This window comes from Ostrea edulis, chromosome 2 (genome assembly GCF_947568905.1).
Source record: "Ostrea edulis chromosome 2, xbOstEdul1.1, whole genome shotgun sequence".
In the NCBI taxonomy this organism is placed as follows: Eukaryota; Metazoa; Mollusca; class Bivalvia; order Ostreida; family Ostreidae; genus Ostrea; species Ostrea edulis.
Window position 1 is genome coordinate 38,630,404 of NC_079165.1, and position 15,535 is coordinate 38,645,938.

The 15,535-nt window shown below is 33.4% G+C and overlaps 2 protein-coding genes across 2 annotated transcripts; both read left to right on the top strand.

Annotated features, from left to right (window-relative positions):
• The first annotated feature begins 396 nt into the window (after window positions 1–396).
• On the top strand, window positions 397–4,569 carry LOC125679909 (G-protein coupled receptor GRL101-like). Its single transcript, XM_056153373.1, has 5 exons — window positions 397–403; window positions 855–1,034; window positions 1,857–2,099; window positions 3,507–4,064; window positions 4,204–4,569. The coding sequence occupies exons 1-5, from the start codon at window positions 397–399 to the stop codon at window positions 4,383–4,385; spliced, it is 1,170 nt and encodes a 389-aa protein (XP_056009348.1). The 3' UTR covers window positions 4,386–4,569.
• Window positions 4,570–12,083: 7,514 nt separating this feature from the next.
• LOC130051655 (uncharacterized) lies at window positions 12,084–15,204 on the top strand. Its single transcript, XM_056153939.1, has 4 exons — window positions 12,084–12,289; window positions 13,097–13,387; window positions 14,169–14,328; window positions 14,860–15,204. The coding sequence occupies exons 1-4, from the start codon at window positions 12,114–12,116 to the stop codon at window positions 14,884–14,886; spliced, it is 654 nt and encodes a 217-aa protein (XP_056009914.1). The 5' UTR covers window positions 12,084–12,113; the 3' UTR covers window positions 14,887–15,204.
• Window positions 15,205–15,535: the final 331 nt, after the last annotated feature.

The following is a 15,535-nucleotide window of genomic DNA, read 5'->3' on the forward strand; positions in this document are numbered from 1 at the left end:
GAAATGGAATGCAACTTCCAATTATGCGACCCCGAATTTCCAAAAAGCTTTGAGTGATCTAAAATACAATACATGTAATTTCCATATACATGTATATTTTTTTGTAAATCGAACTCACCTTTTCGAATATGACGTCACAAAGTTAATCAAACTGAATAAAGTTAGCAAGTATATATTTTTCTGAGTAAATTTTAAAGGTTATCAGTCATAATCCTTGTTTAAACTGCGTTGAATATCGCATATTCCTCTAATCCAATTCCATCGCGAAAAGATAGTGGCTAAGACGATTTCTAAATGTAACGATGTGCATTGATGTTTTTTTCAATATGATTAAATTGAGAAATCTTGGGAAAAGTAGGGGAAAACTTAAGATAATCATTCTTACTGAAAGTACGAATGAAAAGTAAGTTTAAAGGGAATGACTTTATTTTCCCGGTTTATAGAACGCAAAAGGATGTAAAATTTTATAATGGGGTTTCTTTTGAGCTGACTTCTTTGCTTACATATACATTATCTCTTTTGCATCATATCTAAAACACTTACCGGTAATATTGTTGTGCTAATTCTGAAAATTGAGCCATCTCCATGTAAAGGAGAGGTTTTAATCTTCTATCTAAAAAATAAGAAGACAATTTTAAGATGAACACGTGATTAAAAACAATGACACTTCAATTCAACACTGTGTTACTGGTTCTGCCTGTCATGCCAAAAAACAAGCCTAGTCTACTTGGCAAGGTTAACCTGAGGCTAACGGAACATAAATAAGTTATTATTTAATACGAAGTGAAATAATAACTTTTATGTGACATGTCCATGTATTTTTCATGTACTTATATGTTCCTATTTTTACATAGTTCTGTTGACATTATACTACACTGTTCAGGGTCTGGGTTTACCCAAGCTGCTGTTTGGATGTTTTAAACCAATCAGCGTGGAACCTTTCTACCATGTGATCATTGTTCTTTGTTCTACTAGAAGGAGAAGCCACGCAAAATTTTGCTACGAAAATTATTGTTACCCACCATCCAACCCCAGTACTACCTCCTTTGTAATTGTTTTCTGCCTGTATTGTTCCATTACCCACCTGCCTGTAGTTTTTACATTACCCACCTTTTTTGTGGACAGGCAGGTTGTGTTGTTTAGATAACAGATTAGTTGATTCTCATATAATTTTATGTGATGTTTGTTGGGGGTCATGTTTTTGGCCCCCATATATCTTTATGTTAGATTTTGCTGGGGGTCAGATTGCATAATACTTATCCAAAGACGTTTACCAATGTTTTCTAGTCTTTTCTGACCCCCATTATTTTGTCAAGTTTCATTTTCGTCATTTTATTAATAAATGACATTTTTTCAATTCAACACTGTGTTACTGGTTCTGCCTGTCATGCCAAAAAACAAGCCTAGTCTACTTGGCAAGGTTAAACTGAGGCTAACGGAACATAAATGACACTGAATATGAATTTATTCTAATATGCGTAAACTTGTGACCTTAAAACATCGCTTTTAACTTAATCATGAATTCCATTCATCAATATCCATGATGATCTATCATAAAATTAATACAATCTATCTATGGCAATATGTGGTACACGGTTATGGATTGGGTCTGGATGATGTAACATGTTAGATCTCTACAAATATACCACTTAACACTTCAAATAATTTAGACTAAGACTTTTGATGTTTGTCATCGCTTGGGGTACATTGTTTCAATAAGTACCAAGTATTTCATCGGATAAGTTACACGTCTCTTTTACCAGGCATTTGGGAATCTGCTAGTCAATACTTTATCTCTCAGGTTTTGTAACGAACTAATACCCAAATAATGAAACATTTAAGACCTTTTTTTTCAGGTTACAACTATGAATCAAAAGAATACCCTTCTTCATCAAATGTTCACAGGATACCACCTCAAGACATCTACGATTATATTGATATCTATTACGGATATGATACAGACACGGGATCCAACCATTCCAATAACAACCTAAGCATAACGACAGATGACAAATTTGACGTTATTGCAAATACGTCTGATCCTGAAAATGTCAATATACCCTATTCGGAGACAGACTGTAGTTCTGTCATAATACCTTGTAAGAGGAACTACAGTGGTTGTGCACTACGCAATCATTCCTCTGTCGGTAGAGTCTGCTTTAGTCGCATTGTTGGAATTTACCATTTTCTAGTATGGCATAATCTGTCGTGTGACGTCATCATTCTTCATGAAATCGACATTCGTGGTATTTATTACTTGAATATAACACGGTCACGCATCCAGTTCTTGGATATTCAAACGAGACATTTTAAAAATCTAAGTCACGTTTACATTCAGGATGCTGTTATTGACATTCTAAATATTTCAATTCAAGAGTTTGATAGTTTTGAAACTCTCTCAATTGTAAATTGTAGTTTTAAACGTTTGATAGTAAATGTCTTTTGGGAAGATAATACTAGCAATCAGTTTATGTTCAATGGAACATTCACAGCTTTTCTTTCATTTGAAGATACCCGTTTAGATATACTTGCAGATACACTGAAAGACCAATTCATCTTTTCTACTAAAACTATTTTAAATGACACTGAAACATATGTTTTACGACATTGTCATGCGTCTTTTGTGGAAATTTATAACATAAATCCTAAAACGATTCGTTTTGAGAGCAGTAACATGGTATCACTTGATGAGGCTCATGTTTTTAGCAAAGTGGATTACCTTTCTATGAGGAATTACAAAATATCTAATATTCCCATTTTACAAGATAATATCTATGAGTCTACTATATCCCTGGATCTTGCATACAACAGAATTAAAAGAATTAGAAATGGGGATTTAAATGATACTTTTCTTCTCCGCTATTTAGATCTGAATAGTAACTTAATAAATCATATCGAAGACGATGCTTTTGTTCATCTTAAACGTCTTTATATTCTCAATATTTCAAATAATTCCATAACGGAAATTCCTCAAGGCTACTTTTCGACTTTAGAAAATATCTATTTCCTTCTTTTAAAATTTAATCGGATAGAATTTATCCATACACGAGCTTTTTCTAATTTGAGAAAGTTAAATACTCTGGATATATCAAACAACAAACTTATATCATTAAGGAAAGACCTCTTTCTTGATCTCGTAAATCTAAAGAGGCTGTACATTCAAAATAATAACATATTAGTTCACGAAGGGATGTTTCGCGGGTTGTATAATCTCAAAGAACTTTGGGTGGATTTCTTTACGATATGCTGTGCTAAACCCCACACTATTTATGACGTACAGTGTAATGCTCCACCGAGTGATATTTCCTCTTGTGAGCAGTTAATTAGCAACCCTAGCTTAAATGTCGTTATCTGGTACATGTCATTTCTCGCAACGTTTGGAAACATAATAGCACTTTTATGTAATTTTGTGTTTTTCAAAACCAGATCTTTTACGGCATATTCTATATTCACGTGTAACCTCAATGTTTCTGACATGATGATGGGACTTTACCTGTACATTATAGCATTTGTCAATTTGGTTTACACTGGAAGGTATGCATTTGAGGACCATTCCTGGCGACAAAGCGTACTTTGTTCCGTGTCAGGGGTTCTAGCCACAGTATCCAGTGAATCGTCTTCTTTCTTTGTATCGTTGATAACTATGGACAGGATTTTAGCCATAAAGTACCCATTGTCGTCAAGACGTTTAACAAAAGTAGGAGGAATATTGTTGGCTGTCCTCGCATGGACAATTTCCCTTTCTTTAGCGTTATTTCCTATTTTGCCGATGGGGTTTTCGAGCTTTGAGGGTTTTTACGCTCAAACTGCGATTTGTATCTATCTACCTTTGTCTGTTCAAAGAAGACCCGGCTGGCAATATTCGATGGTTGTATTTGTCGGCATCAATTTCATTATCTTCCTTGGTATTTTGGTCGGACAATGTGTCATAGTTCTCGAGGTTATCAAGTCAGGGAGAAAAATCCAATCTTCAAACAGGCATCAACGAGAGGTGGCACTTGCCAAGTCAGTTGGTGCCGTTGTCTTAACAGATTTCTTCTGCTGGATCCCTATAGGAATAATAGGTACACCGTACTTTTAACAGATATTTAAACTTAAAAAATCAAAGTTTGGTTCATAAGATATCTTTAAGACCTCGTTTCATATGTTTGTATGCTGTAGTTATGGCCTTGTAAAACATTCCAGATAATTGATATATTTACTATTGTTTTTTTTTTTTTTTTTTTTTTTTTTTAGGAATGCTAACCTTCTCTGGAGTCGACATTTCATCTGAAGTGTATAACTGGATATTAGTACTTGTTCTTCCGATCAACTCCGCTCTCAACCCGATATTGTATACTTTCTCTGCTGTACTGAGACAAAGAGATCGTAGAGCAGAAGTATGAATTTTCTGAAACTTGTTATACTGTATAAGCAAAATATTTAGCGAGGATTTGATTTTGGCATTATTAGCGAGGGAGTTGAGATCGCTAAAATTGAATATCGTTAATAATTTATTTTGTATATTAGGTAATAGTGATATTTCGTGGAATTTAAAGTCGCTAAAACAAGCTCTCGCTATATATATATATATATATATATATATATATATATATATATATATATACACCTAATTTTATGGGAAAATCGCTAAATTTGTGTCTTGCTAAAATTTCACTTATACATGTACGGTATTCATCATAGTTTAGGGATTCGTGTTAGTATTTTTAATTTGAATGCCTTTAATTGTGATTTATTAACGATAATCTAAATCAAATGCTAGTTAAGATCAGTCCAATTATTAATATTTCTCCTTTTTAAATATCATTACCTATGATAGAGCATGTTCTTTCAGTGTTAGATAAGTGTATTTATCCCAATTTATAGCATTTTATGAGATCACGGCGGGTGTGACCGGTCAACAGGGGACGCTTACTCCTCCTAGGCACCTGATTCCACCTCTGGTGTGTCCAGGGGTCCGTGTTTGCCCAACTCTCTATTTTGTATTGCTTATAGGAGTTATGAGATTGATCACTGTTCGTTATCTTCACCTTGCATGAATACCATCTACAAAATGTATAGCAATTATGAAAGTAAATTGGATGCCTGAGGTAAACACAAACATATTAGGTTTCTCTTGTTTTTGTACAAAATAAATGTTTTATTAGTCATTAATACATGTATTCCTATGCCATTTAGAATTGTTGAGAAAAAAGCAGTTAATGCGTCTTTAAGAATGATCATAACGATGCAAGGGAATTACCGCCATATATCTGTGCATCTTTCTTGTATATATTCTTAAGTTTAACATGTATTTTGCTATACGACATTTTCAATTCCATGTTACCTTATAAAATTCAATACATTCTTAATTCTAAATTTCATATGTTGCCGCTTTTTTACCTATCGTCATTCTGGGACGTTTTTGCATCATATTAAATTATAATTGACTAAATATTTTGATAGCCACTCCTCCGGAGCTTGTAGTTTTTTTATTGCCTATTCGTTTGTTATAATAATAACACAGGTATAAAACTTAGCACAAATGTCAATGGAATAAAGTTGACTTTATGATGCCAGTTTTATACGAGTATGTGCAAGTGTGTGGTAAAAGACGGAAACAAAGAAACGTGTTTTATTTATCAATTAATTCACAGAACATGTCATAACTATTGCACCTGATGATACACATTACAGATAGGTAGTTATAATAATTAACAATGAAGAATTGATAAAAAGTACAGATATGACTGAAAATATGTATTTATGACACAAATAACTTTCCATAGAATAATTGTTAGAACCATACTTATTTTCTCCCTCAGTGCCCTCGTCCGGAAATAAATACTTTCTTGACTATTTAATAGTAAAACAGAAAAAGTGAATAGGTTGGTTGCGTTCGTTACAAGATCGATTTTAATAAGACTCGACAAAACTGAAAAATCACAAATGAAAACATATGAAATTCAAAACTGAAAATGGACTGGGTGGGAGGGAAGGTTAAGGCACAGAAATACAAAAGCGACCTTTGTTACTTGTATCGAACTTGCACTGCCCGAAAACTGACCAGTAGTAGTATATATACTAAGCGCAAAAGCGCTCGTGCATAAGCTCAGAAACCCGCGAAATGTATTTACGGAAAGTAACGAAAAATGACGAAATGTAAAACGTAAAGAAATAAATTTTTATACATATAAAATCTATGACAATATTGGTGTTCCACACTTTTAAGAGTGAATGAGAGATTCACTGAGTCATTCTAAATTCTTTATCATAGCAAATGATATGCATTGTACTGATATATAAATCAGTATATATGCACAAATATCACAATGTACTTGAACTCTGTGCCAGCATATGGATGAAAATCATCTGATGAGTTCAGACAGGTCAAAATATGGTGTGGGTCACACCCAAAACAAGTTAAACAGGACATACGGATAAATAAACCCTTTAAAAAAAGAGAAAACTAATTCACAGTAAAAGGGAAAATAACTAGAGAAATTTAACATATAAAAATAGATAGGATTGTAAATTAGAGGAGATATTGACTCTTTTTACACCTTCCTACACCGTTTCGGCGTTTAATACCGACACATATATAGTGCGCTTTCTAGTGTTATAATGAGACATAAAATACATGTCTGTTTACATCAGTGTTTATATATCTCTCAACTGATTTGATACGCATGAAGTTGTTCTGCTTATGGTCAGTTTTTAAATCAAGGCAACCTACTGACAAACAAGTTGATGGTACAGGGGTTTCAACAGTCTCGTTTAAAATAAGACAGCTTCCATTGATTTATGTTGCTAATGTCACCTTTTCCGTCAAATTATTCTGACCCTTGGAATTCTGATTATAAATGAGTTCACCTCATGGATCTAAAAAATGTCGTAAATCTATATTACAACAATCACATAATATGTTTTTTGTGAGAATAAAAATGAATTATCCAAGAAAAAACAAAAATGTTTGTCGAAATTGACGGAATTTTTGACGGACACAACTCCCATCTTCTAATGCATCCTTTATTCATCAGTGATAAAAACACTTATTTTTATCTGCTATATCCCTATCAATGTATAATCTGTTTGAGTAGATCAAAGTCTAAAATCGTATAACAACATAACTTTGTGGACAGTAGGAACAAGTGAAAAAAAATGAAAGAATGGGTTGCAGTGCAAGTGACAAATGTTGTCTGTCAAATATGGTGACGTTTGCACCAGTATGTGTTGGAGCCACATCATACCATAAGATCAATTTAAAAACATATCTTCAAAACAAACTGTAACAAAACTATTTAATTCGCACTGAAAACAGAAATTCTGGTCAAAGAAAACTATAAATAATTGTCTCTATTGTGTTGAGAACGTCATTTCCGTCAAATTGTTCCGGTGACGATGTACACATCCGACCGTCTTTGGTTTCATTATTCCGTGCGATTTAAAGCTTTTCAGCGACACATATTCTGAATCGATCGTGCGTTTGAAGATTTCAACATGGCAGCATAGACGCTGGAATTGTTGGTTGGATGAAAGATTGATGTAAGTATTGTCCGTCAACATTTTTTACGTTCGCTTCACTGAACGATTGAAACACGCATTGATTTTTTTAACGTTTAATCCATTATTTTACTATCAAACTTGAATGGGATGATAGGGGAGTTAATTTTATGTCAAACGATCCCATATTGGACCGTTGCAAATCATGTTTCCCATGTTTTCTCGTCTTTTGTGTGGCGAACGTCACCCGACGACAGACTTTGTGTTGCGAACGTCACATAGAATAAGTAACTATGAAACAAGTAACTTGAATGATTGTTTCTTTGGGGTATTAAATAAAGAACTACAAATTTACAAAATGTTTGTGTATTTAGGGATAGAAGCTGGGTGTTGTATGATTCATGGCATGTATAAATGAATCTGGCCAGCAACACACTTACATTTACTTGATTTGATATAATACCATAAAATGTACACTTTTCTTGTACAATCGCTCTGTCGGACGTCCATGGAAAAAAAAATGGTGCTAAGTGTGAGATCAAGCAAGAAAAAGTGTGTAATTTTAAAAATTGATGTAGGTTATGAAGGAATTTTAGAAGATTTTAGAGATTTAGTAATTTTAGCCAAAAATTAGACAATTTTATCTTGAAAAAGTGTGAGTTGCACTCCAAAAGAGAGATCACAGACCTTATACTTGCCTTGATAACTGAATACACTAGAGTCATGAATGTCAACTCTTTATGCAATTACTCCTGTTTTAGATTGTAACTAAACCTGCCTCTGGATATTGGAATTCGGTCAGTTTGTGCTAAATTAAAACTTTTTCGTTCCCCCTTTTACTCGTTGCGCTGGGTCCCTCTGCCCTATTTTAAATATTATGTGAAATCAGACATAAAATTTAAAAAAAAAACAAAAAACTTTTTTTTATTTAGCTTTGGACTGAAAGTTTGTCAGTGCATAATAATCACATTCGTACCGTAATTAGGTTACCGTGGTCTTTTTTCTGCATGAATGACTTTTTAAGTTTTTGGGTATAGTCAATATCTCACAACTATAGGTCATAATAGTTGGTCAGTAGAAATAGCTTGGGTAGTAACCAACATTTATACCAGAATTAGGTCACCTTGACCTGTATTCTACGCATGAATGACACATTAAATTTATTGGTATTAACTTCCATATCATAGCGACGACAGGCCATAGGATGTGATAGTTGTCAGCAGATAGAGCTTTGGTTATTTAAATCAGGTCAATTTGACCTATATTTCCACTGAATGACTTAAAGTTTTCGGTTAAGGTCTATATCAAAGTAACTACAAGTCATACAGGAATGTCGATGATATTTTGTAAATTTTTGGGTAGTAATCAACATTCATTTAAGAAATTTGTCATCTTGTCTTAAATTTTTTTAGTGAATGATAAAAAGGAATTTACAGTTTAGGGGATTACAAGCTGTGATTTGCGATGGCTGCATTTGTCTTTATTTGTGCATTGTTCTTTGGCAAATTCAAGTTTCCAGTCTTTCTATTTTTTTTTTCTTTAAGGGTAGAGAATGGCATCACGATCTACAATCTATAGACAGAGACTGAAAGATGAAAACCCCCAAAAGTACCAAGAGTACCTTGACAAACAAAAAGCAAAATCCAAAGAATATAGAGAAAAGCTAAATAAACAACTAGGAAAACGACATCCAAATCAAAATGCTATAAATAAAAAAGAACAAATGTTAGCACTGCAGAGGGAGAGACAAAAAAGGTACAGAGAAAATCAGAAACAGAATAGAAATAGAACACTATCAAAACTACAAGTAGTATTCACACCAAAGACCACTTCTAGAAACAAGAAAGAGTATAACAGATTAATGAAGGAAAAACAAAGATCAAATATGACGCGACAGAAAATTGCCTGGGTAAGAAAAAAAAGACAGAGAACGGAAAGCTAAAAAAAGAGCTGAGAAAAGAATGACACAAAGTATACAACAAGAATCTGCTTCTACTTCAAATAGCTCAAACCCATTTCCATCCAAGAAAAGTGAGTGGAACATCACTTCTAATGTCAAAAAAAGTCTACCAAAGAGTCCCAACAAATTTGCAAAAGTTATACATAATATCATGAAGAAAGTAACACCTAGAAAAAGGAAAGCTCTATCAGAAACTCTTGATGTTAAACGTCGTAGGCTTTTCCTTGAGCACAAAAACAAAGAACAATTACAAAAAAAGCCAGAGCTGAACACTGCCAAATATTTAATAGAAGCCAGTAAAAAATACCTCAACAAACCTGAACCTTTATATAAGCAAAGAACGTGCCGCTTTCTAAATGGAAGAAGAAAGCGCAAATTTGATGAAAGTAAAATCAAAGATTTCTACAAACGAGGAGATATATCAAGAGTTGTACCACAGAAGCGATTTGCAACAAAAGAAGGCCCAGGTTATTTAATGCAAGTTTCTGTTACAGCAGCTTATTCGAAATTTATATCTGAGTATGGAAGAATCATAGGGTTGTCAAAGTTTGCTCAGCTGAGACCTAGAAATGTGCGAAAACTTTCAAAAAATCACAGAGAGTATTGTGTCTGTGTGTATTGCATAAATGTAAGATACAAATTGCTGGCTTTGTCAAGAGCCGTTACAAATGACCCGACCAAAAGGAAATTAAATGAACAGGATGTATTTGATATCGGACTTTGTCCAAAAGGAGACTCACAGCAATTTTACAATCCATAATGTATCAATGGTACTTGCAAGAATTGTTCAGAGAAATTGCACGAGAAATTTGAAACTTTTTATCAGGACATACCAGATGATACTAGACTATCTTGGAACAGATGGGGAAAAGATGAAACCAAAAGACGTGTAGTTGTTACTAAAAAGGGAACCAAAAAAGAGCTTTTGGCTGAGTTAGTAAGTGTAGATTTGTTGAAACCAATACAAGGCACTAAATTCTTTCAACACTTACATAATGCCAAATGGCAGTTCAAACAATATGACATTTTAAAAAGTAACTTACCAAAAGGTTACATGATACAAATTATGGATTTTGCCAAAAACAGGGCCTTAATATACCAGAATGAGATTAAAAGTGCCTTTTATACACAGCCCCAGGTAACGATGCATCCTTTTGTCACATTTTACAGAAATGCAGAAGGAAACACAGTTCGTGAAGCTTCCATCATTATTTCAGAAGACAACAATCATGATTACCATGCTGTAAACCACTACAAGAACATTGTTGATAAACATTTGGAAGACCAGGTTGCTGAAAATATTGAAATGAAAGTCGAATATTCCGATGGCTGCTCCTCACAATATAAATCAAAAGGCCCCTTTGCAGACTTAGCATTGAGACAAGAAAATGTCAATAGAAATTATTTTGGCTCAGAACATGGCAAAGGAGAGTGTGATGCCGAGATAGGTGTTATAAACAGAGCCATTGACAGGGCCATAATTAGCAAACAGGTCATAATTAACAACAGTCAAGATCTCTATGATTATTTATCAGCTAACATGCAATCCACAGAAGCATTGAGCAAAAGAAGATTCTTTCACGTGAAAGAAGGAGACATTAAAAGAGATCGTCCTGAAACTGAGGTGAAACCCATTGATAAGACAAGAAAAATCCACCAAATCAACAAATCAGAAAAAGAAAGATTGAAATTAGAAGTAAGGAGTCTGAGCTGTTTTTGTAGTCCTTGTAGAGCTCAAAACTTTGCATCATGTATTAACAAGATGTATGTTGAAAACTATAAGCCAGTTACACTTGAAAGAATAAATACAAAGAGGAATCCAAGAACAAGGATAGAAAAGGAACCTAAGAGTGAGACACCAGAAAGAATAAATACAAAGAGGAATCCAAGAACAAAGATAGAAAATGAACCCAAGAGTGAGGTGAATAAAATACATGTTACAATAAAAAGTCAGAAACAAGTAGATGAATTAGATGATGACCATGAACTGCAGTTAGAGGACCCTCAGGAAATAAGAAAATTGTATTTCCAAAGAAAACTGGACCAGTTGCAGAACATTACATCTTATGAGGAAGTAGAAATTTTTGCTGCAGAATGTCTTGATTCACAAACCTATTATCAATACTGGAAAAACATTTTCATTGACCCTAACATAAATGTGATGACCCACAAGTTTGTGGCGGATGCTGTGGCCAATTATCTGCCCAAAACTATTCCTCATGAGTTGACTTCTGCTTTGCCAGTTTTAATCTTCGGTGATGGAAATTGCCTTCCCCGCAGCGCAAGTGTCCTCGCATTTGGAAATGAAACCAATCATGAAGAAATAAGGGTCCACATAATAGTAGAACTAGTGAAAAATATAAGACATTATTTGAATCCAAACTACCTGGGCAAAGGTGTAGAAGCCGAAGATAGAGAGAAACAGAATATATGCGTAACATATGCTATGTTTTCAGATTTGTTTACACCCGGAGAAAAATTAACACCACTCTCAATTGAAAGAATCTACCAAAAAGAAATTTTGCAAATATGCCAAAGGAACACATATATGGGAATATGGCAAATTTGTGCCTTAAGTACTGTGCTTAAAACTAGAATATATTCGATTTACCCTAAACTTGGAGCTATGTTGTGTCAAAAAACACTTAATCGATATATAGATCCAGTAGGGATGACAAACCAGTCAACAATTTCCTGTGGAATTCTTTGGACATCCAACAGACATTTGACTGAAGACAATTGGGTACCAAATCACTTTGTGCCACTTATACCAGTCACTGGCCCAAGTTTTGAGATGGTGGACGATGATATAACAAATGATGAATCTCCCATTGACTCTATTTTGAAGTAAGTATTTTAATCAAATGAATCCATATAGATGTGGAGTAAATGCACACGAGACCATAGCACATTTACCCAGTCAATACTTTTGTGCTGATACGAAAGAATTACAACTTTTAATTCACCAAATATAAAATTGTCACTTAATCACTGTGCATCAACACGTGATCAACAAAAGTGGTTCCTGGTATGTTTTAGGGATTGCCATCGTTAATGTACATCAATACCAGTGTATTTCGATTAAGCCGATAGTCGTAATAAACTGGTATCGGCCAACACTAACGATGTCATTCACTAGAATATACCAGGAACCAGTGATGTTGATACAGAGTGTTAATATTTTGAATTAAAGAGCTATCTCCCTCATGGCAAGGCTCTGCCCTTAGATGGTTCATTGGCTTTCTGCTATATGGTAATTTTGACTAAATTTACTGTACATTATGATTAGGGCTATTCTATGTTGAAGACTCGAACAAAAGTTTATATGATTGTTCCTTCCTGTGAGTTTTGAACAGAACTGATATGGGTATTTCTGATGGATCAATAACACAAGCGTCGTAATAAATATTACCTGTATTCAATCAACCTTCGAAAATTTTCCCCTGAAACTATCATGTTATTCAAAGTCCCTTATTGTAACATAAATTACTTTTTCTCCTTTGGTGTTTTTGTAAATGGATATTCTTGCATTTGAGAATTTAGAAAACGACGTTATTATATGAAAAATTAGATAATGTGCGGAAAAAAAACTTGGTCTATTTCTTATACAAAAAAGCTAAATGCTTAAAGTGTCTTTCTAAAAAAAAATTCTAGGTCTGATTTATTGCAAGACTATGACTTCGAGGAGCTTAGCAATACTCTGAACAATACTGGCATTGAGGATTCAACAGTACTGTACGGTGCTGACATGAACTTTGTAAATGCCTTTGAAGATGAAACATGCATCATTCCTGCTCCAGAAATCCAGCAAAACACTAACGTTGATTTGAATGAAGTCCAGGAACTCAGTGAATGTGCACAAGAAGTCACAGTGTCTGTTGATGAACCATGTATTAACCAGGATACTGGCATTACTGCACCAAGTCAATTAGAAATAGAATCTAGGTAGCTTTATAGTTTGGTATCTTGTTTGTATGAAAGGCAACTAATAACTTCAATCACAATTGTGGTAAATTTGTTAATTGTTTGCATATTGAATTCAATTAAGTTACCTGATGATTTATAAGAAAAAGAATTGACTTCAAGTATTGTTAACAAGTTAAGGTCTCCTAGATTTGTGAAAGTTATATGCATTACAGCAAAAATAGCTGTTTAAAGGTGTTACTGACAATTCTGGGTAAAAATAGTTGTCTTAAAGTTTAACCATGACACCCCATCTGTTTAGAGAAGTTCCAGTACCTGGAGAGTATGTCGCTGTTAAGTTTGGGGGTTTTGTTTACCCTGCATTAGTGAGTCTAACATGTTATTAGTTATTATTCACAGTTTAGTTTGTTATTTAGTGTGCTTTAATTAGAACAATTGGACATATATTACTGTTTCTGTTGACCTTGTTACTGTTATTATTCTTAGGATCACAAAGTTAAATGCCAATACAACTTCTAAAATATTCTTTATTTGCCAACTGTAAGACTAGCTTCCAAAACTTTATATATATATATATATAACATGGCAAAAAACAAAAAAAAAAACAGATAATGTGAAAAGGAATGTATAAGAAAATTTGTAAAATTGTATGAGAGTATGTTTCAGAATGAATACATTATACTTACTCAGATATTCAGATCCTTTCTAATTATCTAATTTTAATGCAAAAAATGAAAATGAAGGAAGATATATAAAGGTTTCTTTTCGTTGATGTGTCAAATTATGTTATTATCTTTTGAAGGTTACCAAGTGGCCATGGATTCAGTATTTCAAACATAAGTCTGGGCAATTTTGGATATTGCATGAGACAGACTATATCATCAAACAAGAAGAAATGCAAGGAAGGTTGTCTGCCCCAGACATCTCAATGGATGGTCGAACATTATGTTTCTCTTTTGTCGGTTGGTTTTACTAAAGTTTTAATTTTTGATATGATAGGAAAAATTTGTTGATGTTTGCCTTAAAGATCAAGTAACTTCTTTGATATTGATTTTTTGTTTATTATTTTACTTTATAAAAAAAAGAAATGATTTGGTTTAAATGTTTAAAAGGAGACAACACTTTATCAAAAACAAAATATATTTTTAATTAGAGGTGTCCACAAGGCCTTCAGCAAGGGTGGAACTCTATTCCTTGTGAAAAGACTGAAAGTTCTGAATAACTAAGTAGAAAACTAAGAACTGTTTAAAAGATTAATGTAATGGAAGAAAATTTGATCATCTACTTATTTAAAAAATAGAAATCAGATATTTAAGTCATCACAGTCAGCCTCTTCTATAATTTTATCTAAACACACACACACTCTCCAACACATCAAAAGAGGTGATTTATCATATGTTTTTCTTCCATTAGTTTCTGTACTTAAATGTATTAAACCATTTATCAAATGATGGAATTGGAGATTTGTTTATTGTTTGTTTTTTTTTTACCAGATTTCAAAGATGGTCCTAAAGCTATGAAAGACGAACAGGATTAATGACAATTAGCTGCCTTCATTTTAATTGAATTAAATAACATCTATAGTTTAATTTTGTTTTTCATTAATTTGTCTGAAGATTAACACAGAAATAATTCCAATCATGTAAAAATGCTGCATTTTGATTAGTCAATCCCTGAAAACTGAAAAGTTTACACATCGATAAATCCATCTTGATGACGTCACGTTACCAAATTCAGACACCACCAAAATAGTTCCTCTTTTAAGTAATAAATGCTATTCTTGTGGAATTTATTGATATGTAAACTCAGCCTTTCACTCACAAACTTTATTCAGTTTGTGAGTGATTCGGCTTGGTTTACACATCAATAAATTCCTTCAAAATAACATTTATTACTATATAACAACAGTTCTTGACCACTAGCAAGGCACTTCTACATTCTGATTAATTTAAATATATGTTCTAAATAATCCATATTGGGAGTAGGGTCAAAGACGGGATAATTTTTTTGAAATTATTATTCATGTTGCTTTCTAATTTTGGATTATTTCAGTCTAAGACACAATATGGATGATCTTAGAACAGATTTTTCCGTCAGTGGGTGACATTAGACACAATATGTTCTGTCAATGGGTGACATTAGACACAATATGTTCCGTCAGTCCGTGAC

What these genes read in the sequence shown, in the direction of transcription:
- LOC125679909 (XM_056153373.1), top strand. An exon ending in TAGTTCTGTCATAATACCTT is followed by an intron (nt 2,100 to 3,506) that starts GTAAGAGGAACT and finishes TGTACATTATAG; the next exon opens with CATTTGTCAATTTGGTTTAC. An exon ending in GATCCCTATAGGAATAATAG is followed by an intron (nt 4,065 to 4,203) that starts GTACACCGTACT and finishes GATATATTTACT; the next exon opens with ATTGTTTTTTTTTTTTTTTT.
- LOC130051655 (XM_056153939.1), top strand. Translation starts at nt 12,114, where the DNA reads ATGACAAACCAGTCAACAATTTCCTGTGGAATTCTTTGGACATCCAAC. An exon ending in CCCATTGACTCTATTTTGAA is followed by an intron (nt 12,290 to 13,096) that starts GTAAGTATTTTA and finishes AAAAAATTCTAG; the next exon opens with GTCTGATTTATTGCAAGACT. An exon ending in ATTATGTTTCTCTTTTGTCG is followed by an intron (nt 14,329 to 14,859) that starts GTTGGTTTTACT and finishes TTTTTTTACCAG; the next exon opens with ATTTCAAAGATGGTCCTAAA.